This window comes from Coregonus lavaretus, assembly GCF_964263955.1.
Source record: "Coregonus lavaretus genome assembly, chromosome: 6".
NCBI lineage: Eukaryota > Metazoa > Chordata > Actinopteri > Salmoniformes > Salmonidae > Coregonus > Coregonus lavaretus.
In genome coordinates, this window is record NC_139993.1 from 30245265 (window position 1) to 30271088 (window position 25824).

At 42.4% G+C, this 25824-nt stretch overlaps 1 protein-coding gene across 2 annotated transcripts in view; it reads right to left on the bottom strand.

Moving 5' to 3' along the window:
* LOC311131410 (WD repeat-containing protein 18) overlaps nucleotides 1-25824 on the bottom strand; it is a 115094-nt gene that overhangs the window by 38699 nt on the left and 50571 nt on the right. For both annotated transcript variants that reach the window (XM_084164376.1, XM_084164377.1), the window contains one exon: nucleotides 24243-24367. In XM_084164376.1, coding sequence (XP_084020502.1) covers nucleotides 24243-24367 — 125 coding nt within the window. The remainder of the gene's footprint in view (nucleotides 1-24242; nucleotides 24368-25824) is intronic.

Here is a 25824-nt window from a genome sequence, read left to right on the forward strand (position 1 = left end):
CCCCTCCCTGTACAACTAGGTCCTGGACTTCCTGACAGGCTTACCCCAAGTGGTGAAGGTAGGCAACAATGCCTACAACACGCTGATCCTCAACAAAGGGGCCCCACAGGGGTGTGTTCAGCCCCCTCCCGTACTCCATGTTCTCCAACTAAATCATAAAGTTTCCTGACAACCACAGTGGTAGGCCTGATTACCAACAACGACAAAACAGCCTATGAGAGCCTTTGCGAAGTGGTGCCAGGAAAACAACCTCTCCCTCAACGTCAACAAAACTATAGGATTGACGTCAGGGCTTTGTGATGGCCACTCCAATACCTTGACTTTGTTGTCCTTATGCCGTTTTGCCACAACTTTGGAAGTATGCTTGGGGTCATTGTCCATTTGGGAGACCCATTTGCAACCAAGCTTTAACTTCCTGACTGATGTCTTGAGATGTTGCTTCAATATATCCACATTATTTTCCTTCCTCATGATGCCATCTATTTTGTGAAGTGCACCAGACCCTCCTGCAGCAAAGCACCCCCACGCTTCACGGTTGGTTCTTCGGCTTGCAAGGAACCCCCTTTTTCCTCCAAACATAACAATGGTCATTATGGCCAAACAGTTCTATTTTTGTTTCATCAGACCAGAGGACATTTCTCCAAAAAGTACGATCTTTGCCCCCATGTGCAGTTGCAAACCGTAGTCTGGCTTTTTTATGGCGGTTTTGGAGCAGAGGCTTCTTCCTTGCTGAGCGGCCTTTCAGGTTATGTCGATATAGGACTCGTTTTACTGTGGATATAGATACTTTTGTACCTGTTTCCTCCAGCATCTTCACAAGGTCATTTGCTGTTGTTCTGGGATTGATTTGCACTTTTCGCACCAAAGTACGTTCATCTCTAGGAGACAGAACGCATCTCCTTCCTGAGCGGTATGATGGCTGCGTGGTCCCATGGTGTTTATACTTGCGTACTATTGTTTGTACAGATGAACGTGGTATCTTCAGGCGTTTGGAAATTGCTCCCAAGGATGAACCAGATTAGTGGAGGTCTACAATTGTTTTGCTGAGGTCTTGGCTGATTTCTTTTGATTTTCCCATGATGTCAAGCAAAGAGGCACTGAGTTTGAAGGTAGGCCTTGAAATACATCCACAGGTACACCTCAAATTGACTCAAATGATGTCAATTAGCCTATCAGAAGCTTCTAAAGCCATGACATCATTTTCTGGAATTTTCCAAGCTGTTTAAAGGCACAGTCAACTTAGTGTATGTAAACTTCTGACCCACTGGAATTGTGATAGTGAATTATAAGTGAAAAAATCTGTCTGTAAACAATTGTAGGAAAAATTATGTGTAATGCACGAAGTAGATGTCCTAACCGACTTGTCAAAACTGTAGTTTGTTAACAAGACATTTGTGGAGCGGTTGAAAAACGAGTTTTAATGGCTCCAAACTAAGTGTATGTAAACTTCCGACTTCAACTGTATATACAGTACTGTAGTCATGGCTCATCCTATATAACTACTATTATACAAACCTTGTCTATATATATATATATACTGTCCATACTGTCTACACACACCATTATACAGTGAGTCTACAAAACATTAGGAATTCTTTCCATGACAGACTGAACAGGTGAATTGAGGTGAAAGCTATGATCCCTTATTGATGTCACCTGTTAAATCCACTTTAATCAGTATAGATGAAGGGGAGGAGATAGGTTAAAGAATGATTTTTTAAGCCTTGAGACATGGATTGTGTGCCATTCAAAGGGAAGACAAAATATTAAGTGCCTTTGAATGGGGTATGGTAGTAGGTGCAAGGCACACCAGTTTGAGTGTGTCAAGAACTGCAACGCTGCTGGGTTTTTCTTCACGCTCAAGTGTTTCCTGTATGTATCAAGAATGGTCCACCACACAAAGTACATCGAGCCAACTTGACACAACTGTGGGACGCATTGGAGTCAACATGGGCCAGCATCCCTGTTGAACGCTTTCGACACCTAGTGGTCCATGCCCCGAAGAATTGAGGCTGTTCTGAGGGCAAAAGGGGGTGCAACTCAATATTAGGAAGGTGTTCCTAATATTTTGTAAACTCAGTATATACAGTTGAAGTCGGAGGTTTACATATACTAAGTTGACTGTGCCTTTAAACAGCTTGGAAAATGATGTCATGGCTTTAGAAGCTTCTGATAGGCTAATTGACATCATTTGAGTCAATTGGAGGTGTACCTGTGGATGTATTTCAAGGACAACCTTCAAACTCAGTGCCTCTTTCCTTGACATCATGGGAAAATCTAAAGAAATCAGCCAAGACCTCAGAAAACAATTGTAGACCTCCACAAGTCTGGTTCATCCTTGGGAGCAATTTCCAAACGCCTGAAGGTACCACGTTCATCTGTACATACATTAGTACGCAAGTATAAACACCATGGGACCACGCAGCCGTCATTCCGCTCAGGAAGGAGACGCGTTCTATCTCCTAGAGATGAACGTACTTTGGTGCAAAAAGTGCAAATCAGTCCCAGAACAACAGCAAAGGACCTTGTGAAGATGCTGGAGGAAATGGGTACAAGAGTATCTATATCCACAGTACAACGAGTCATATATCGACATAACCTGAAAGGCCGCTCAGCAAGGAAGAAGCCACTGCTCCAAAACCACCATAAAAAAGCCAGACTACGGTTTGCATCTGCACATGGGGACAAAGATTGTACTTTTTGGAGAAATGTCCTCTGGTCTGATGAAACAAAAATAGAACTGTTTGGCCAAAATGACCATCGTTATGTTTGGAAGAAAAAGGGGGTACTTGCAGCCCGAAGAACTGTGAAGCACGGGGTGGCAGCATCATGCTGTGGGGGTGCTTTGCTGCAGGAGGGACGGGTGCACTTCACAAAATAGATGGCATCATGAGGATGGAAAATGGTGTGGATATATTGAAGCAACATCTCAAGACATCAGTCAGGAAGTTAAAGCTTGGTCGCAAATGGGTCTTCCAAATGGACAATGACCCCAAACATACTTCCAAAGTTGTGCAAAATGGCTTAAGGACAACAAAGTCAAGGTATTGGAGTGGCCATCACAAAGCTTTACAAACCTGACTCAGTTACACCAGCTCTGTCATGAGGAATGGGCCAAAATTCACCCAACTTATTGTGGGAAGCTTGTGGAAGGCTACCCGAAACGTTTGACCCAAGTTAAACAATTTAAAGGCAATGCTACCAAATACTAATTGAGTGTATGTAAACTTCTGACCCACTGGGAATGTGATGAAATAAATTATTCTCTCTACTATTATTCTGACATTTCACATTCTTAAAATAAAATTGGTGATCCTAACTGACCTAAGACAGGGAATTTTGACTAGGACTAAATGTCAGGAATTGTGAAAAACTGAGTTTAAATGTATTTGGCTAAGGTGCATGTAAACTTCCGACTTCAACTGTATATATAGATATGTGGTCCTCTGTAGCTCAATTGGTAGAGCATGGCGCTTGTAACGCCAGTGTAGTGGGTTCGATCCCCGGGACCACCCATACGTAAAAATTTATGCGCACATGACTAAGTCGCTTTGGATAAAAGCGTCTGCTAAATGGCATATTATTATTATATTATTATTATATTACTCGTTCTGATTTCTTTCTTTCAACTTTTTGGATTACAGTACATTCGGAAAGTATTCAGACCCCTTCACTTTTTTTACATTTTTGTTACGTTACAGCCTTATTCTAAAATGGATTTACTACTTTTTCCCCCCTCATTAATCTACACACAATACCCCATAATGACGAAGTGAAAACAGTTTTTTTTTATGTTTGTAAATAAAAAAAACAGAAATAGCATATTTAAATAAGTATTCAGACCCTTTGCTATGCGACTCGAAATTGAGCTCAGGTGCATCCTGTTTTCATTGATCGTCCTTGAGATGTTTCTACAACTTGATTGGAGTCAACCTGTGGTAAATTCAATTGATTGGACATGATTTGGAAAGGCACACACACCTGTCTATTTAAGGTCTCACAGTTGACAGTGCATGTCAGAGCAAAAACCAAGCCATGAGGTCGAAGGAATTGTCCGTAGAGCTCCGAGACAGGATTGGGTCATGGCACAGATCCGGGGAAGGGTACCAAAAAATGTCTGCAGCATTGAAGGTCCCCAAGAACACAGTGGCCTTCATCATTCTTAAATGGAAGAAGTGTGTAACCACCAAGACACTTCCTAGAGCTGGCCGCCCGGCCAAACCGAGGAACCGGAGGGAGAAGGGCCTTGGTCAGGGAGGTGACCAAGAACCTGATGGTCACTCTGACAGAGCTCCAGAGTTCCTCTGTGGAGATGGGAGAACCTTCCAGAAAGACAACCATCTCTGCAGCACTCCACTAAATCAGACCTTTAAAGTAGAGTGGCCAGACAGAAGCCACATGACAGCCCGCTTGGAGTTTGCCAAAAGGCAACTAAAGGACTCTCAGACCATGAGAAATAAGATTCTCTGGCCTGAATGCCAAGCGTCACGTCTGGAGGAAACCAGGCACTGCTCATTACCTGGCAAATACCATACCTACGGTGAAGCATGGTGGTGGCAGCATCATGCTGTGGGGATGTTTTACAGCAGCAGAGACTGGGAGACTAGTCAGGATCGAGGCGAAGATGAACGGAGCAAAGTACAGAGAGATCTTTGATGAAAACCTGCTCCAGAGCGCTCAGGACCTCAGACTGGGGCGAAGGTTCACCTTCCAATAGGACAACAACCCTAAGCACACAGAAAAGATAATGCAGGAATGGCTTCGGGACAAGTTTCTGAATGTTCCTGAGTGTCCCAGCCAGAGCCCGGACTTGAACCCGATCGAACACCTCTGGAGAGACCTGAAAATAGCTTTGCAGCGACGCTCCCCATCCAACCAGACAGAGCTGGAGAGGATCTGCAGAGAATGGGAGAAACAACCCAAATACAGGTGTGCCAAGCATGTAGTGTCATACCCAAGAAGACTCGAGGCTGTAATCGCTGCCAAAGGTGCTTCAACAAAGTACTGAGTAAAGGGTCTGAATACTTATGTAGACGTGATATTTCAGTTGTTTATTTTTAATAAATTTGCTAACATTTATAAAAACCTGTTTTTGCTTTGTCATTATGGGGTATTGTGTTTAGATGGGTGAGAGAGAGAAAAATATTTCATCCATTTTAAATTCAGGCTGTAACAACAAAATTTGGAAAAAGTCAAGGGGTATGAATACTTTCTGAAGGCACTGTGTGTATTGTTTTGTATTGCTAGGTATTACTGCACTGTTGGAGCTAGAAACACAAGCATTTCACTGCACCTGCGATAACGCCTGCAAATATTTGAACCCGACCAATAAACGTTGATTTTTAATTATGTGTATGTGTGTCATAAGGAACAGTAGTCTTCTTAAACTATCCCCATGGATTCCAAGTATACAGTATGTATGATATCAATACACATCTATATAAATCCATTTTATTGTTTTATTCAGTGAATTTGGTAGAAATTTTTAATTACCTAAAGAACGTCAACTTTGATTGCATTTACACTTGGCCCCTTAGTTCCAATATCTCTGCCCCAGAATGTCAGATCCTCACAAGGTAAAGTGCTTATTGTTCACAAATGTCTTTGAGTAGTTAGAGGGCATCTATACTGTCTGAGAAAGGTATTTCCGTTTGCTAATGCCCAAGTTTCACCACAATTATGGAAAATATGCTTTTTCTGTGTATATGCATGACTTAAAGCAACTATAAATATGTTTATTCTATAGTCCAAGTATGTGTATGATTGAAAAGCATACAGTAGTTCAAAAGTCTGTTTATATTGATATATTCAGTAAATCTGGTCACAATCTGTGACTATCCTATTTGGCTGCTCATACATTTTACCTACAGTTTCAATATCTCTGGGCCAGAAAGTCACAATTTTACGAGGTAAAGTTTTCCTGGTTGAGTGGGGTCTCCCGCAGTTTTGTAAGAGGGTCATCTGAGAATGGTCTTTGTTGGCGCTACAGATCACAACTGTAGCTGAAAAATAAATGGTCATCTTTTCTGTATATGTGCATGTCTTAAACCATAACTGTATGAAAAGTAAGTATTAATGCATCTGTTTCACAATTCACTTAGTTTTTGTTACATTTCGCGATATTTTACCTAAATCTATTTTTACAAATCCATTACGCCCATTTTCACTAGATTTTACCTTTAACTCTTTGAAAATGGCCTTAAAAATCCAAATTTAACGTGACATCCAGACAAACTTCATCCCATCATTGTTTGATCTAGCATGGATGACCGCCTGTAACAAGCAAAATAAAAAGCAAGCACTTTTTCCAGGTTGGCTGGTCTACTATACTGAGATTTGTTATGTTACGATGTTCCAGTAGAGAAAAAGTGATAAAATCATATTTGGTTCAGGACAAAGGGTCAACAAAATAAATAACCTGAACGAATGAGAAAGTGGCAGAGAGGAAGGTAGGGAAATGGAGTGAATGGGCAGAGAAGGAGAGGGGGTGGAGGATGGAGAGTATGTTTGCCAGTTTAGCCAGGCTTGTAGGACAAATGTGGCAGTGAGACAGAGACCCCCTTTTGTTGCAGCTACATGATTGAAAATGCATTGAGGAAAGTCCACAAAGGAATTCTGAGTGGGTACAGTAAATATTTTGGATTGCTGCCTTTGACAAATGGCTTGCAATATTGCCCTGTACCCACCAGTAGAACCCGGGTAAACATAATACTACAAACATGTCCCAGTAACTCTCAGTTTTGATAGTAGACCTATGCAATTCACAAATAGCCTACTACATATACTACATTATGCCTTGCCATAACACTGAAACCTGTCATTTATAGCAGTGTTTAGTTATTATAAGACTTCAATTTTCCTCCACCTTACAATAGTGGAAACAGGCCTTGGCAACCTCTTTTGTCTCAGCTTATCAGGGTGGACACAGGAAGACAAAAAGGTGTAGCGTCACCAGTTTGTCAAAGCATTAATCTTCACTCCCACTAAATCTTTACATCAGCAGCTAAATTGACAAAGGGAGGGAGGGGAGCTGTAATTCCTCATCAGCGCACCCAGATGGCTGCCAGAGTAATTTCACGCCAGGGGAGGGAGGTTAAAAAGGAAAGGAACATGGTGGGTGTTGATTTATCGCTTCCCGACGTAGGCACAGAGCAGGCAACCTTTAACCGTTAAATCGCTTGGCATACCAAATCCCCTCTCAAAAGGAGAGTTTTGCTTAGGAAGTGCACAGCCACATACACTCGGCAACTCTGCCTGGCATTTCACTTTGAAAGCGGAGACCGAAAACTATTCAGTTGAGCGCGTTTGTTTGACTCAGCCCGCTCCCCTCGTCTTTGGCCTGTCACTTTGAGGAGTTGCATTCAGACACTTCTGCCTGGGCTCCTGAGATTAAATTCCATTTGCTAACCTCGGAGGTCAATCTCAGAGGCTGCATTACCAATTTGCTGATTGACAAATCACTTGGGATACATAAGAATTTGCTTCCATTCACGATTGAAGAGGCACTGATATTGAGGGTGAAATTAACAAAACGTCAATGTAAATAAAAGCAGTGTCCTCATTTGCATAGTGTAGCAAAAACAAACGTCAATGAGCAGATTTAATAAGGTACTGGGACTGAAATGTAAAGTCAAAGGCTTGAGACACAGCATCCATTGTTAAACAATCATAACCAGACCTACACAAAGCTTGCACTGTGACGACCCTCCCACTCTGTCTGCCGTATTCTCTCTCTTTGCTCTTGTTTCTTTATTAGGATGCCGGTGGGCGGAGTTGGGAGGGTCCTCAGCTACATGGGAAATACCTGGGCCGGTTGTGTCCCAGGATAAATGGACCTCTTCCACATTCATTGAGGAGACTCTCTCCAGGCAGATACTTTGATTGATTTTGGTTGTGGTATTTTTGTGGCTTTTTGGTTGTTTGCTTTGGCACCTTTCAACACCTTGCAATATTACATTTATGCATGCAAAACACTCACTTACACTACTGATTACTGATTACACACACCATTGTTATTTGATTTAGTTTACTTTAGCTAATAAATATATACTTTGTGTATTCCTTGTCTCCACGTGTCTCCCTTTTGTTACGAACTTGAGCCGGTTCGTGACAGCACGGATATCTTCTTGGTTGTCGGTTACATTTGTTGAATAATTTCTGTTTGATTGAACATAAGAATGAGCGAGCAGGAAGTGAGGTAAAACGGCCAGAGTCTATATCCATCATAAGAAATTGTGTACATGGTTGACTCAATTCTCTTGGCCAAGAACCACCTTTTCTGTGACAGACTTAAAGAGGGGCTGAACTCTCCGATTCTGCCTGGGCTTTTCTGCTGCTTATTAGGGTTTTTTTATCGCTCTGGTGCAATTTCACAAGTATGTTGAAAATTTTCATGACTTAGTACAAAACTCAAATCAGATCATCAAAAAGGCAGTTGTTTCAAAATGCTAAGCACATTTTCAATTGACTAAGTACAACAAAGAAAATCATAGTCACTTTTTAACAAAACTTAATCAGTGTTTCATCTAGAAATACATGTTTCACATGTTCATATAAAGTTATTGCCTTTCAGAATGCAATGCGCACATTACTTTTTATATGATTCTCTTCTCTTCTCTTTGTTAAAATACATTTGTGACTTGTTTCAGGAAACTAGGCATATATATCGGGTCACTACTTCACAGGAGAGCCATTTGAACGTAAACTTTTTTTAAATAAAAATTTGTTTTTTGGAAGAAATGACTTCTGGAACGTGAACTTTCATGTGCCTTAATAACAAACTTGTATGCCATCTGTAAATATGAATACAATTGTTAAATTACGAGCCTAGTTGGTTAAGCCATAGAAAAAGATCGCAACTTTCCCACTAGCCATGATTGGCTGAGATAATGAGTGGGCAGGACATGCCGAGAGAGGAGTTCAGATTGATCTGCCATATAGCACGCTTCTGTCTATTTGAGCTGGTCAGTATGTGTAGGTAATCCTGTCTAACGCTGCTTTTAAAAAATGTATTGTGTTGTGGAGCTGTATAAGTGTTGCTCTCCACTTTCTGGAGGATCGAGTTTTGAAATCAGTGGAATTAGAGTATGATAGCTAAACTCACTAACTGTAAGTCGCTCTGGATAAGAGCGTCTGCTAAATGACTAAAATGTAAAAAATACAAAAATACAAAATGAAAACACCGGTCTCCGGATTACATCTTCAAACTAAGGGCAACCGTCCATGGCATCCGTGACAGGGAGACAAGTCCATCATGCATGATGTATACGAGTAAGATAGTCTAGCTACAGTGAGGGGAAAAAAGTATTTGATCCCCTGCTGATTTTGTAAGTTTGCCCACTGACAAAGACATGATCTGTCTATAATTTTAATGGTAGGTTTATTTGAACAGTGAGAGACAGAATAACAACAAAAAAATCCAGAAAAATGCATGTCAAAAATGTAATAAATTGATTTGCATTTTAATGAGGGAAATAAGTATTTGACCCCTCTGCAAAACATGACTTAGTACTTGGTGGCAAACCCCTTGTTGGCAATCACAGATGTCAGACGTTTGTTGTAGTTGGCCACCAGGTTTGCACACATCTCGGGAGGGATTTTGTTCCACTCCTCTTTGCAGATCTCCTCCAAGTCTTTAAGGTTTCGAGGCTGACTTTTTGCAACTCGAACCTTCAGCTCCCTCCACAGATTTTCTATGGGATTGAGGTCTGGAGACTGGCTAGGCCACTCCAGGACCTTAATGTGCTTCTTCTTGAGCCACTCCTTTGTTGCCTTGGCCGTGTGTTTTGGGTCATTGTCATGCTGGAATACCCATCCACGACCCATTTTCAATGCCCTGGCTGAGGGAAGGAGGTTCTCACCCAAGATTTGACGGTACATGGCCCCGTCCATCGTCCCTTTGATGCGGTTAAGTTGTCCTGTCCCCTTAGCAGAAAAACACCCCCAAAGCATAATGTTTCCACCTCCATGTTTGACGGTGGGGATGGTGTTCTTGGGGTCATAGGCAGCATTCCTCCTCCTCCAAACACGGCGAGTTGAGTTGATGCCAAAGAGCTCGATTTTAGTCTCATCTGACCACAACACTTTCACCCAGTTCTCCTCTGAATCATTCAGATGTTCATTGGCAAACTTCAGACGGCCCTGTATATGTGCTTTCTTGAGCAGGGGGACCTTGCGGGCGCTGCAGGATTTCAGTCCTTCATGGCGTAGTGTGTTACCAATTGTTTTCTTGGTGACTATGGTCCCAGCTGCCTTGAGATCATTGACAAGATCCTCCCGTGTAGTTCTGGGCTGATTCCTCACAGTTCTCATGATCATTGCAACTCCACGAGGTGAGATCTTGCATGGAGCCCCAGGCCGAGGGAGATTGACAGTTATTTTGTGTTTCTTCCATTTGCGAATAATCACACCAACTGTTGTCACCTTCTCACCAAGCTGCTTGGCGATGGTCTTGTAGCCCATTCCAGCCTTGTGTAGGTCTACAATCTTGTCCCTGACATCCTTGGAGAGCTCTTTGGTCTTGGCCATGGTGGAGAGTTTGGAATCTGATTGATTGATTGCTTCTGTGGAAAGGTATCTTTTATACAAGTAACAAACTGAGATTAGGAGCACTCCCTTTAAGAGTGTGCTCCTAATCTCAGCTCGTTACCTGTATAAAAGACACCTGGGAGCCAGAAATCTTTCTGATTGAGAGGGGGTCAAATACTTATTTCCCTCATTAAAATGCAAATCAATTTATAACATTTTTGACATGCGTTTTTCTGGATTTTGTTGTTGTTATTATGTCTCTCACTGTTCAAATAAACCTACCATTAAAATTATAGACTGATCATTTCTTTGTCAGTGGGCAAACATACAAAACCAGCAGGGGATCAAATACTTTTTTCCCTCACTGTAGCTACATTTTCAGCTATTACACGTTTCTAATTTTGACAGAACGTGTTAGCTGGCTGGCTCACTAGCTAACGTTACGTGTATGTAGCTAGCAAGCTAGCCAATGTTAGCCAGTTAGCTTGGGTGCTTGACTGCCGTTGTGAGGTCAGAACGCACAGATCAACATTACTCATCGGCCAGAGCGTCAATTGTGTGCTCTGAACGCTCCGAGAGCGAAACGAGATGGGTGGGGCTAAAGCTTAAGAGGGTGTGAACGATGCTGAATGGGTGTAGACAAAGAAGAGCTCTTCAGTAGGTACCAAAACATTCAAAGGCCATTTTCTCAAAAGTGAGATTACAAGTTTATCAACTTTCAAAGCAGAATTACTTTCCCATTGTTCCCTTAAATGCAGTGTATGATATTCCATTTTGTAGCTCTGTGTCTCTGCTTTTATCCAATGTAAAAAACACAATTTCAAATGTTGCTACATAAGACCGAGTCAAGGCGGTCGGTCACATTTTACTATTACTTAACCTGACTGCTCTTAATTGATTATCATTTAAATGTTTGTTAAACCAATAGATTTGACATGTAAACTAGTTTGTCTTCTACAGATTGAGAACTACATAATGAAAAGATGTCTGTAAAAAGTGTGATATACAGTGCATTCGGAAACTATTCAGACCCCTTGACTTTGTTCTCTTTTTGTTACGTTACAGCATTATTCTAAAATGGATTAAATGTGGAAAAAGTTAAAGGGAATACTTTCTGAATGCACTGTATACTCAAATGTACTACTATGATTTATATTCACAGTATGTTTTTTTTTTAAATCTGATATTTACAATATCAGAGATGTACTGTATGTAACAATTCAAAGTGTATTGGTTGCGTACACAGATCAGCAGATGTTACAGTAGATGCAGCGAAATGCTTATGTTTCTAGCTCCAGCAGTGCAGTAATACAATATCAATAAAATACCAATTCGGAAATAATCCAGAAATTGTTAAACAAGAAAGTAATGCATCCCCTATAAAGTAAACATGTATCCAAAATGAAGTTGCTGGTGTCTTTTTGATATTTTTTTCCCCATGTGTTTACATTGTGAAAGATGTCTTCAATGATCACTCTCAATTTTGATGTTCAGACAATTTTAATAGGTAGTGCAAGTATATCGCCTAATGTGAAAACGGTGTAATGTACAGTACTGTAGCATACTACATTCAAAGGGCAATTCTGAATTATATATCAATTTTTCTTGCTATTGTATTAACTGGTTGTTAAAATAACTACATAAATTGAGAAGATATTGTATCATTATGTTATGGGGATTAAACCAATGTACAAATTATATTTCACAGTAAAGTTATATTTTGGATCAATGGTTGTGGTGAAAGATGTCTACAAATGAATGCACAATGAAAGGTTGTGAATGTAAGACTCGCTGCGTTACAAGTGTTACCAGTTTGTAGTTTTGTACAAAGAGTTTTGAAAATTCACAACATACTAAAAAAAACTAAGAACTAGATTTGCATCTTGGGGGTGTGGTTCGATGTGTGTGTGTTAAGTTCGCTATATCATACCCTGGCAAATCTTGTTTGTCCCTCTTTAGCCACCGTAGCAACAACACAGCCACTGCTACTTCTCCCTGAAAAAAATATAATTACACATTCCTTGATTTGACGTTTTTGACGAGGAGGCATTGGTCGCACAATTCTACATCTAGCTAAGGTGTTTTGTGACTGAAAGAGCAGTATTTCTGAATTTTTAAAATGTATATGAAAACTAGTCAGTGCATACAGCATCGAGTCTGCTGCAGCGGTTAGCTGACGCAACATTGCTTAGAAACATACTGTTAGTATGGACTGATTTCTGAGAACATGTCTACAACTTCATCAGCAAACTGTCTAACTATCGTAAATAACGGACTAGCTACACACTGTTTATCAGTTCCCAAAAATCACTCGCTAGCTAAGTTCCATGTGATAGATGGCACCGGAGAAGATGGCTGCCGTTTTACAGCCCTCTAACCAATTGTACAATTATGTGTGTTTTTTCGCGTTATTTGTAATTTATTCTGTACATAATGTTTCTGCCACCGACTCTTATGACCAAAAAGAGCTTCTGGATATCAGGACAGCGATTACTCACCTCGTATTGGACGAAGATTTTTCTTCAACGAGCCGGACGCGAAGGATATCCTACAGACACCCAACAAAGCCCAAATTCCCGTCATTCGCATGAGAAAGAGACAGAGATATCATGGACGTAGGTCGGGGTGCCTTGTAATGATCCGACGGCAAGCGAGTAAACTGCCTCTTCCATCAATCGTATTAGACAATGTTCAAATCATTTGAAAACAAATTGGACAAGCTAAGATTACGGTTATCCTACCAACGGGACATAAAAAATTGTAATATCTTATGTTTCACAGAGTCGTGGCTGAACGACGACATGGACAACATACAGCTGACGGGAAATACTCTACATCGGCAGGATAGAACGGCTGACTCTGGTAAGACAAGGGGTGGCGGTCTGTGTATATTTGTAAACAACAGCTGGTGCATAAAATCTAATACTAAGGATGTCTCAAGGTTTTGCTCGCCTGAGGTAGAGTATCTCATGATAAGCTGTAGACCACACTATTTACCAAGATACTTTTCATCTATATTTTTCGTAGCTGTCTATCTACCACCACAAACCAATGCTGGCATTAAGATTGCACTCAATGAGCTGTATAAGGCCATTAGTAAACAGGAAAACGCTCATCCAGAGGCAGCGCTTCTAGTGGCCGGGGACTTTAATGCAGGGAAACTTAAATCTGTTCTACCTCATTTCTACCAGCAGTTAAATGTGCAACCAGAGGAAAAAAAAAAAACTTTACTCCACACACAAAGACGCATACAAAGCTCTCCCTCACCCTCCATTTGGCAAATCTGACCATAACTCTATCCTCCTGATTCCTGCTTATAAGCAAAAATCAAAGCAGGAAGCACCAGTGACTCGGTTAATAAAAAAGTGGTCAGATGATGCAGATGCTAAGCTACAGGACTGTTTTGCTAGCAAAGACTGGAATATGTTCTGGGATTCTTCAGATAGCATTGAGGAGTACACCACATCAGTCACTGGCTTCATCAATAAGCGCATCGATGACGTGGTCCCCACAGTGACCGTACGTACATACCCCAACCAGAAGCCATGGATTACAGGCAACATCCGCACTGAGCTAAAGGGTAGAGCTGCCGCTTTCAAGGTGCGGGACTCTAACCCGGACGCTTATAAGAAATCCCGAATATGCCCTCCGACGAACCATCAAACAGGCAAAGCGTCAATACCAGACTAAGATTTAATCGTACTACACCGGCTCTGACACTCGTCGGATGTGGCAGGGCTTGAAAACTATTACAGACTACAAAAGGAAGCACAGCCGCGAGCTGCCAAGTGACACAAGCCTACCAGGCGAGCTAAACCACTTCTATGCTCGCTTTGAGGCAAGCAACACTGAAGCATGCATGAGAGCACCAGCTGTTCCGGATGACTATGTGATCACGCTCTCCGTAGCCGATGTGAGTAAGACTTTTAAGCAGGTCAACATTCACAAGGCCGCATGGCCAGACGGATTACCAGGACGTGTACTCCGAGCATGTGCTGACCAACTGGCAAGTGTCTTCACTGACATTTTCAACATGTCCCTGACTGAGTCTGTAATACCAACATGTTTCAAGTAGACCACCATAGTCCCTGTGCACAAGGACACTAAGATAACCTGCCTAAATGACTACCGACCCGTAGCACTCACGACTGTAGCCATGAAGTGCTTTGAAAGGCATGGCTCACATCAACACCATTATCCCATAAACCCTAGACCCACTCCAATTTGAATACCGCCCCAACAGATCCACAGATGATGCAATCTCTATTGCACTCCACACTGCCCTTTCCCACCTGGACAAGAGGAACACCTACGTGAGAATGCTGTTCATTGACTACAGCTCAGCGTTCAACACCATAGTGCCCTCAAAGCTCATCACTAAGCTAAGGATCCTGGGACTAAACACCTCTCTCTGCAACTGGATCCTGGACTTCCTGACGGGCCGCCCCCCAGGTGGTAAGGGTAGGTAACAACACATCTGCCACGCTGATCTTCAACATGGGGGCCCCTCAGGGGTGCGTGCTCAGTCCCTTCCTGTACTCCTGTTCACCCATGACTGCATGGCCAGGCACGACTCCAACACCATTATTAAGTTTGCTGACGACACAACAGTGGTAGGCCTGATCACCGACAACGATGAGACAGCCTATAGGGAGGAGGTCCGAGACCTGGCCGTGTGGTGCCAGGATAACCTCTCCCTCAACGTGATCAAGACAAAAGGAGATGATTTTGGACTACAGGGGAAAAAAAGAGGACTGAGCACGCCCCCATTCTCATCGACGGGGCTGTAGTGGAACAGGTTGAGAGCTTCAAGTTCCTTGGTGTCCACATCACCAATGAACTATCATGGTCCAAACACACCAAGACAGTCGTGAAGAGGGCACGACAAAGCATATTCCCCCTCAGGAGACTGAAAAGATTTGGCATGGGTCCTCAGATCCTCAAAAAGCTCTACAGCTGTACCATCGACAGCATCCTGACTGGTTGCATCACCGCCTGGTATGGCAAATGCTCGGCCTCCGACCGCAAGGCACTACAGAGGGTAGTGCATACGGCCCAGTACATCACTGGGGCCAAGCTTCCAGCCATCCAGGACCTCTATACCAGGCGGTGTCAGAGGAAGGCCCTCAAAATTGTCAAAGACTCCAGCCACCCTAGTCATAGACTGTTCTCTCTGCTACTGCACGGCAAGTGGTACCGGAGCACCGCCAAGTCTAGGTCCAAAAGGCTTCTCAACAGCTTCTACCCCCAAGCCATAAGACTCCTGAACAGCTAATCATTGCTACCCCCCCTCTCTTACGCTGCTGCTACTCTGTCTATTATTTATGCATAGTCACTTTAACTCTACCCACATGTACATATTCCCTCATTTACCTCGACTAGCCGGTGCCCCCGCACATTGACTCTGCACCGGTACCCCCCTGTATATAGCCTCCCTACTGTTATTTTACTGCTGCTCTTTAGTTATTTGCTTTTATATATTTTTTCTTAACACTTAATTTTATTTTATTTTTACAAAAATGCATTGTTGGTTAAGGGCTTGTAAGTAAGCATTTCACTGTAATGTCTACACCTGTTGAATTTGGTGCATGTGGCAAATAAAATTTGATTTGATCTTTGTGTTTGTCAATGAAGCTAGCTAGTAGAGCTAACTAGCAGGGAAGCTACGTTGGCTAAATCATCTTATCAAGTCATCAGCAAGTGGCTATGCGTTTGAGTGCTTTTTTTGTTCTGGAGTTTTTCCAACTTTCTCACTATCTATTACTGGAGTGTGCGTCTGTCTGGCAGCGTTTCATAGCGAATCACATTACAAAACAGGTCGCGGTGGGACACAAGATGCTCACAAATTGGGTTTTTGAATACTTATAAGTGGCAAGTGTGCATCATTTCAATTGAATTCTCATTTTGCCTAAAACAATGGCAGACTCAAGTGATCACTGTCAAACATCAGCAGGAGGCCACTCGATAAAAGGGCTTAGGGGCCAAGCTTTCTTTAAACATAACATTGCCGAGGTGTTGTCTTATCCAGGCTCTGTCGCAGCCGGCCGCGACCGGGAGACTCATGGGCGGCGCACAATTGGCCCAGCGTCGTCCAGGGTAGGGGAGGGAATGGCCGGCAGGGATGTAGCTCAGTTGATAGAGCATGGCGTTTGCAACGCCAGGGTTGTGGGTTCGTTTCCCACGGGGGGCCAGTATTAAAAAAAAAAATTATTCACTAACTAAGTCGCTCTGGATAAGAGCGTCTGCTAAATGACTAAAATGTAAATGTAAATGTTATGTAAACAAGTTAGAGGTGCTGCATAATGGGCAGGTCTGTCTCACTGTCTAGGTTGATTCTGCTGCTATGATTGGATAGAGTGCAATCAGCCCAACTGTTTCTCTGTGCATGATAATTCTCCCTAGCCGTTACCATTCCGTGTTAGTGGGCATGACTGGGCATGATTGAAATCAAAAGCAAACCCTCAAATATCAAAAGATCTAGGAACATCACAGTTTCTCGAAATCTCACTAATATCAGTTTTGGAAGATACTGACCTTATGACCAAAATTATGCTATTTACAATTTTAGTACATTTTGACATTAGAATAAATGTCTGACTTATATCGATGCTACACAGGCCGTTTTTAACTAGAGTTGGTGTTTGAGTTAAGCTCATCTTTAAAGTAAAAATTGAAAACACCTGCATGACACAGGAAACCAAACTGCTTTCTCAACTAAATTGCCAGTGGGTAGGTATCTCCTTGTTTGGTCTTATCTGAGATTCAGCAGTCAAAATTTCTGCTGGATCATTATTTACCTTGTCATCATGTTCAGCAGAAATGAAGATTAATCTACGAGAGAATGAATATTATATTACCAGAAGTCACTTGGACAGGCTCAGCCTTCTGCTGTACAAGCTTTAACATTTGATGTGGTGTGCTAAATTGCTATGCTTATTGAGCATGAAAGCCCAGATACAAATTTTTACTACTTTCATGTTTGGAAGGAGCACAGCTTTATGTCCCAATTTTTGTTAGTCTTTCAGCCAAAAAGGTAATTGAATAATGCATTTGCATCATGGGAAATCTCAAGTGGGGCAGAAACAAAGATAGACAGACACAGAAAGAGAGAGAAAGAGTGAGAGAGACTGAACGAGAGAGACAGAGAGCGCGACAGAGAGCGAGAGTGGGGGAACAGACCCACCTGTACATTAATATGGGAATGGGCCAATAAAAGCAACAGGTTGCTGTTCATTTATCAGCAAACAAATATAATCCCCAAAGACTAACAAACCAGGCAGATCATGAATAATAAAGATCAGTGTAGGGAGGGGAAGACTAGGGCAACGTTGTGCCTAATAAGGATGGCGATAAACCTGGGTAAATAGGAAGTAGATTTGCTCTCCTCCTGCCTTAGTCCCTCCCTGTCCATCAACATTATATGAATGCATATATTATGCACAGCTACAGCAGCACTCTTGGTAAGCGGAGGATATCAGTGCAATCCCAATCAACAGGTTTTTAATGTGGTTCCAGGGAGATTTAGTGCAATGTTTGCTTTTCATGCGTGAGGAAGTCATTGTAACAATCCATGGAGAAAGAACGGGGAAAAGGAAGCAAGTGAGCTATACGAGACTTACCTGTATTTCACGACATCTAAGCATTGGGGACCGTTTAAAATGTAGTTTGTGTATGGGGTAACTGAGGAGAGTATATTTATTCCTTGTTGTGGTAATAAGGGCTGGCTAATTATCTCCCACTCAATTACAGATATCGATCCCCAGGACTTGGCTCCCACTTGGAATTACACTAATGGTCCGGGCCCCTCCAACACGCACTCATAAATTGTGCCTGCTGCCAAGCGGGGTCACGGTAGCAGGGGTGCAGAGACACGGGGAGGGGAGTGCGAGGCTCGAGCCCTGCCAAAACACTGCAGATACTCTGACGTGCATAATATCTATCGATGCCCTAGGCGGAAACCATACAATTAGGGTCCGGGCGCTTATGGAGATAATCTTAACAATTATCATGAAAGCAATATGGAGATTTGATTGTATGTTGCACTTGCTTTAGGTCAAATTCCTGGGATAGCGCACTTGAAAACGTTTGCTCAAGTTTAGAGTACTATGAAATGTGATGCGGGTTAAAAGACTAGGCACCTGAGAACAGTGTTTGGATTGTGTGCATTTTGGCAGAGGAAGTATCTCTGAATGATTGCATCCAATGATATGAATGTCGAGCATATTGATATTGGAAATACACAACATTTGGGCCATGCACTAGCTACATACACTAGCTAAGCAAGACTGCAACCACCAAACTAAACAGAGAAAATCCTGATGGGATGATATCAGAATTTCATAGACCAATTTATCCTGCCCTTTAAGGTTCACAGAGAGGATATTCAGCCACTCGAGGACAATGGAAGTTGATTAAAGAAAATGCTGCTTTATTATTAAAACCAATGCATTTTGGCGTGTTGCCTTCTTCAAAAACCTGTTTTGATTGTCCATTGTACTCAAGAGTGGCTAAATCTTCAATTTGCTCCTCTATTCATGCATCTTAGTTGGAGACTGAGGTAGCAGCAATGTTACTTTCCCTTTGCTTTGAGGTTCAGAGGCCTCATTGTCATCTCTTTCTTACACCCAACAGAACTATCCATTTCACTTCTCAGGAAACATGATTTTAACTCTTTGGTTAAAGGAGATATTTTGTGTTTCCTGATACAAACCATGCAGTAAGAGAAGAATTCCTTTCATAACCATGTAAACTTGTGCCAATGAACTTTGGGGTGTCCTCATTGTAATGCCAGGTCAAATGGTGGCTGAGTTAGTGCTCAGTGTACAGTAATGGTTTAGGGCAGTCTACTGCCAGCCACTTACTTTGACACAAGGCTCTTGTCCACTTCTATGCGGGATGTCCCCCTTTGGCAAACTTTTGAGGTGCCAGTCTCAATCACTCTTTAAGCGGCACACAACAAGAGCTGAGAAGGAAAGTGCAGCAGATTATGCCAAGGCCGTCTGTGGCAAAGTGGCAGGGGGATGTGAGAGGTATACAGCACTGCTTTTCTCTACAGGTCCTTGGCCAAAATACCTTGTTAATGCACACTAGCAGTCACTCTAGTTTTCTACACTAGAGCCATTGTTGGGCAGTTGAGGTAGATCCTAATTTATATGGCATCTGATCTGGAGCTCCAGAATGCTTTCTAGAAGTTTTAAAATAAACAGCCCATAACTTGAGGCCATTTGTTTGGACTGCCATGAGTAAAGGATATCACTCTCTTGGCTTTGTTAACACCGATGTCTCGATGCACGCCACAATGTTACTGTGCTCTTCACCTTTCAGCAGCAGTAGTGTTTCAGAACTGCAAAGTGACATTTGCAGCAGCAGTGCCTACAGTTTGTAGAGTGTGTCCCTCCCCCAAAAAGGTTAAAACAATGTGACTTGTGAATCATATAATTACTCAGTGTTGATGACAAAATATTGTCAAAGAGCTTCCAAACAGACACCAAAACTCACTTGGATACCATAATGGACTAAGAATAAGATACAAAAATGTACTAATACGACACACATCGTAACATCGGTAGGCTATTCTTGTCCAACCCCTTGAGGTCTCCAAGTCTGTCCGGTTCACCACTTCTCCAGCCCACTCCTTTCTTGATCAATGGTGGTTGCAGAAGGAATAACAGATATTCGTCAGAGACAACAGCAGGCCAGAAATACTGAGCTCACAGAGACACTAAGGATTAGTGAAGTTGGCAGTTTAATCCATGCAGGAGGAGCAGTGCAGACAGCAGTGGGAAGGGGGTCGTTTGAAGTCTAAATACGGTCTCAATCAACGGTTCACCTTGGACGCATAGCAACAGACGTTGGATTTTGTTAATTACGATGCAGAGAATGCCAGTCACGACCACCTGTCTGTCTGTGGTGGTGAGGATGGTAGTGGTGTGTGTGTTCGTGTGTGTTCATGTGTGCTATACAAGTTCCCTTATTATTCATGAGATGTGAAAAAAGTAGTAATGAGAGTGAGATTTCTAGGCCAAGTCCTACATGGAGACCCTTCGCCTCAAGCTTTCGTTCTGATTTAACATTTATAAACAGGGTTAAGAACCTAGGAAGTAAGTAATTATCTCTCACAAGTAGATTAATGATTTTCATCCCCTCGCTTACAAACAGGTCTAACCATTTGGCCCTTTCCTTATTTCCCCTGCTAGGCATGGTGTAAATCAGTTTAAAGATACCATACTGCACTCTGTATAGGCCAGGAGATTATAATGAGCAATGGTAGCCTACATTCTGTCCTTTGACCACTCATACCAAGTCTATCTTTTCCACCCAATGGTGCCACCATCACAGACTAAAAAACTTTGATCAGGGACTGATATGATCTCTCAAATAAGCCAAATGCTAAATAACTTCAACGGAAGTTAGTTTTACAGACATTGACCATACACCTAATTTCCAAAGCCACAATTCCCAAAAATTCCGGTCGCTTGTGAGCGGCTCAGATTTTCCGCCACTACTCTTCTGATTTGTGCCGGGCGAGCTGCGGAGCTTAGTGAAGATGGATAGAATGAGGGAGAGCGACGGGGCTGTGAAAGGTTTTTCTAATTGCCTTCAGAGAGGGCCAATATCCGCCTTTGCTCTCCCAGAACAGAGTTGGGGAAACCAGGCTAGAGCTCGGGAGATTTACTGTGGATGTGGAGGGCTGAACTTACCCTCTCTGCTGCTCCTTGTGGAAGACAAGGTGGGGGCTGGGGCTAGGAAGATGGCTGGAGACAGGTTGAGAGCCTCTGAGATATAATGCAGCCCACGGAGCATAGACACAGTCAAGGGAGACACAGAGTTGACATCCATCTATACATTTGGGCCTGGCGGTTGTGTTCACAGTTCATAGTTGACTGGTGCAGGTATACATTACGGGCTATTTATTTACTGGATGCAAATAGACCATAGTCTAAAGTGTGTGGTTTTCTTTCTTGTTTTGCTACTGGGTTGTTGAATGGTCAAATTATTGTCACAATTTGATGATGTCATTAAAGATTAATTTCCATGAAGTTTACATTGTAATATTTAATCATGGAGTGATTTGACTGAAGAACCGCATAACAAATGACAAAAAAGAAAAGGGTTGTTTAACGTTGTCATCTAATTATGGCTTCGCCATTGATCAGTGTTGGACCAACACTGCCAGAGACAGTCCACATCAACAACAAAAATATGTATCCATTATAATCTTAGTGGTAAAACTTTTGAAGCAACATAAACTATAACAATGTTAGCTTACTACTACTTAAAAGACATGATTTTGTCTTCTTATTAATTCAACTGGGGGGACAGTGTGAAGCACAGAAGCAGTGCATTATCCCTTGACAAATAAACTCCTGTCGTTTAATAGCGAGGCCTGTATTGAACACCCTCACAACAATGGTGGGCTAAAGCCCAATTCATTACTTTCATTCTCACATTCCAATACTCGCCTGCTGCTTCTTGACTTGACATATTGCTTGAAGAGCTTTTCAGTGAAGAATGTACTGCCTGAAAATAGGCCACCGAGACAGAGGTGTTTTCTGACAGCCCAATCGTTTCAGTGGCAGAGCAATGTTGATCAGCTCGGAGGCTTTGCAGACGGTGGTCAGCAGTGGGGAGTGTGCATTTCCGGCTGTGTGAGTGAAATGTGTGTTTTTGTGTGTGTAATAAATAAACCCTGTAAAGTAAACCGTTGGTCAAGACCCAGTATGACCCTCTCAGCCTTCTCTTTAGAAAGTCAGATGATTGCAGACTAGGCTTGGGCAGTATACCATATACTGGGGTATTTGGAAATAGCCACAGGATGGTTTTTTAATACCATTAATACCATTGAAACTATTTATTTGAAGTTTCGTAAATAAATGTGAATATTTGTAGCTACTTTTTAAGTAAATACCTGCAGTCAACTTGTGCAATCTGTTAGGAGATAAAGAAGATGGCGTTCATTTTACACATCATTTTTCATTATGAAGCTTACTGGTATTCCCCAGTCACATGGTGTTTGTTTACACACAACTACTAGAGACCAGAGCCTTGTGAGTCACTCACTGTTGTGCAGCATGTGCCAGGTGATCTAGTTACAGTATAGAATTCACAACTAAATGTTTGCCAGCTAGATATCTTATAACTATTAAGTTAACAGTCTAAAATGTGCTAAATGCTCTGCAGTTTTGCTAATTTAGTGGCTAGTTAGCTATCTTTAGTAGCTAGTTAGCCATGTTACAGAATATACCAGTATGGCACAAGGTTGGTATGAAGGTACGACAATCTGGATACTGCCCAAGCCTACTGCGGAGGCCTTATAAAGACCCAAAAAACTTGACAGGGGTAAACAACACCAAGCTCTAACCCTGAAAGCAAGATTGCAGTGTCCCAAAAGGTCTGGCAAGGCCATGGTGCGATGCTTACTTCTCCCATAGCCAGAAGGCATTTCAATACAAGTGCTGCTGAACATCATTACTTCCTCCATCCGGCCAAAACTAATAGACAGCTAACCAGTCACAGTGGCTGAATAAACAACAGAAACATCCTATTAAAACAAAATGAGGTCGCAACCTGCCCAGTGATGCAATCAAATCTCAGTTCTCTAAAAGCACTTAACGAAAGGGACTCTGTCGCACTGAGTTGGTGCTGTGGCCCATGGAAAGGTGACAGATGCGTCAATGTGATAGGAACAACTCTATTTTGAGAGCTCAGCTACCTTATAGTTATTAACTCTATCTTACTTACAATCAACCGATAACAATATTTTCAGAAAATGATCAATGATACTTCTTGCATTGGCACTTTCGACAGCAGCAATTATATTTTCAATATGTTAGTTATTATTGTTTAAAAAACATATTCATACTTCTAACCTGCCTTGGATACGTACACTGAGTATACCAAACATTACGAAAACCTTCCTATGGGTGGTGAACCATTCTTGATACACACAGGAAACTGTTGAGTGTGAATAACCCAGCAGCGTTGCAGTTTTTGACGCACTCAAACCGGTCCACCGGCACCTACTACAATACCCCATTCAAAGGCACTTAAAGTAAATATTTTGTCTTGCCCATTCACCCTCTGAATAGCACACATAAACAACCCATGTCTCAATTGTCTCAAGGCTTAACAATCCCTCTTCCCCTTCATTTACACTGATTGAAGTGGATTTAACAAGTGACATCAATAAGGGATCATAGCTTTCACCTGGATTCATTTATCAGTCTATGTCATGGAAAGAGCAGGTCTTAATGTTTTGTACACTCAGTGTATATCTGATACACAAACTAACATGAAGAGCCAATGTAAATAAACGCATCAGCTTGCCATTACAAACCAACCTACGCTGAACCGAAAGCCCAGCGCAAGGCGGGCATCAAGTTTGGCGTCTGCTGTTGGCACCCAGTCAACTGATCACTTCACTGGAAACAACAACCGTAACAGAGACAGAGAGCAAAAAAAATTGCACCTGGAGTATAGTACAGGCCAAAAGGCATGCATGTCAAACCACACACTCCATGACCTCAAGGAAGAGCAAGTATGGAAGGGTTTTCTAACACGGTTCGGGGGCAGGGTGATGTATGACTCAGGGTGTTCTGGGAGAAATCAATGTCTCAGCGAGGCATTTGCTATGTTAGCTGCTGAACTGAAGAGATGGGTTTGGGCCACTGAGGTGAGACTTGGGTTTGGTGAGGCGAGGGGTGATTCAAGCTTACCTTTGTGGTTGATGCTGCGGATGCTCTGCTTGCTCTGGATGTCCCACAGTCGTATGGTCTCGTCGTGGGAGCCCGAGAGGAGGAGAGTGCCGTCCATAGACACAGACAGACAGGTCACTAGGTTCCTGTGGAGGGATGAGTGCAAAGGGAGATCACCACTTAGCTAATAAAATAGGGTTCTCAAACATCAAATGTTTGGGGATCAACATTCATGTCTCAGCTTTTCCTTTATTACCTAAGTAAATAATGAAAGTAATCTAGTCACACAAAATCTCAATTTCAGCAAGTATATTATATCAGATTCCATTTTTTCTTTCACAAGTTCTAAACTAAACTGTTCTGATTTCTTAAATGCCATTGTAAGTTTCCTTACAAATCACCGGAGTACATATTCATGCATCTACAGTCACATCACAAGGGAGGCCAAAGGTCATTGCTGGAAAAAAAATATGTAACACTTTCCTTCCTAAGCCTGTTTTCTTACAGCAGCGTTTGAACGTTGTTATCTTGCTTGTTTCTGTTCACACATTACAGGAAACCTAATTACCATGTATGTGCCTTCCAGGAATCGTAACAAAACAGAGACGTTTTCAGTACCAAATGAGTGAAGGGGAAAAATTCAGATAGTGTACGCTCCTTCTGCCCCCTGCTCTGCAGCTACAAAAAGCCACTCAAGTCTTCTAGTCTGGTTCTGTGTGCCTCTCCCATCAGTATGGTGGTGGCATGCACCTTGGCAGTCCCAGATACCATATGGTGTGAGAGATTAGGACGCCTGAACTTCTCTGGCTACTGGGACCTGGTTCGGCACAAAGATTCTACAAGGATACCGTGGGGTATTAACGCCACATGAAACAACCCCTGTCAGTCACCACACAGCTGTTAAAGCATCAAAGCCCCTCATCCTGAACCATTCCTTTCTCCACCCCACCACCCCCCGTGTCACAGAGGATGTGGGTCTGCACTCTAGCTGGCCTATGATAAAGAGACAGAGGAGACCTGTAGCTCAGTTGGTAGAGCATGACGCTTGCAACGCCAGGATAGTGGGTTTTCTCCATACCCTAGTCCTCCCATCAGCATGAAACAGCAGGAACCAGGATTCATCAGACCAGGCAATGTTTTTTCAATTCTCTAGTGTCTTCGTTCCTTAGCCCACTGCAACCGCAGTTTCTTGATTTTTGCTGAAAGAAGTAGAACTCTTAGGTTGTCGGCTGCCATACCCCATTCGTGTCAAGGTACAATGAGTTGTGCATTATTTTATGGGTCTTTGGGCACCAATGTTGTACTGGACTGTCTGTCAGTTGATTAACTGTAGTACGTCTGTTGCTATGCACAATTCGTGTCAGCCTCCTTTGTACTTTCATCAATGACCCGTTTTCGACCACTGGCCTGATACACACGGGAAACTGTTGAGCATGAAAAACCCAGCAGCGTTGGAGTTCTTGACAAACTCAAACCGGTGCGCTTGGCACCTACTACCATACCCCGTTCAAAGGCACTTAAATATTTTGTCTTGCTCATTCATCCTCTGAATGGCACACAAACAATCCATGTCTCAATTGTCTCAAGGCTTAAAAATCCTTCT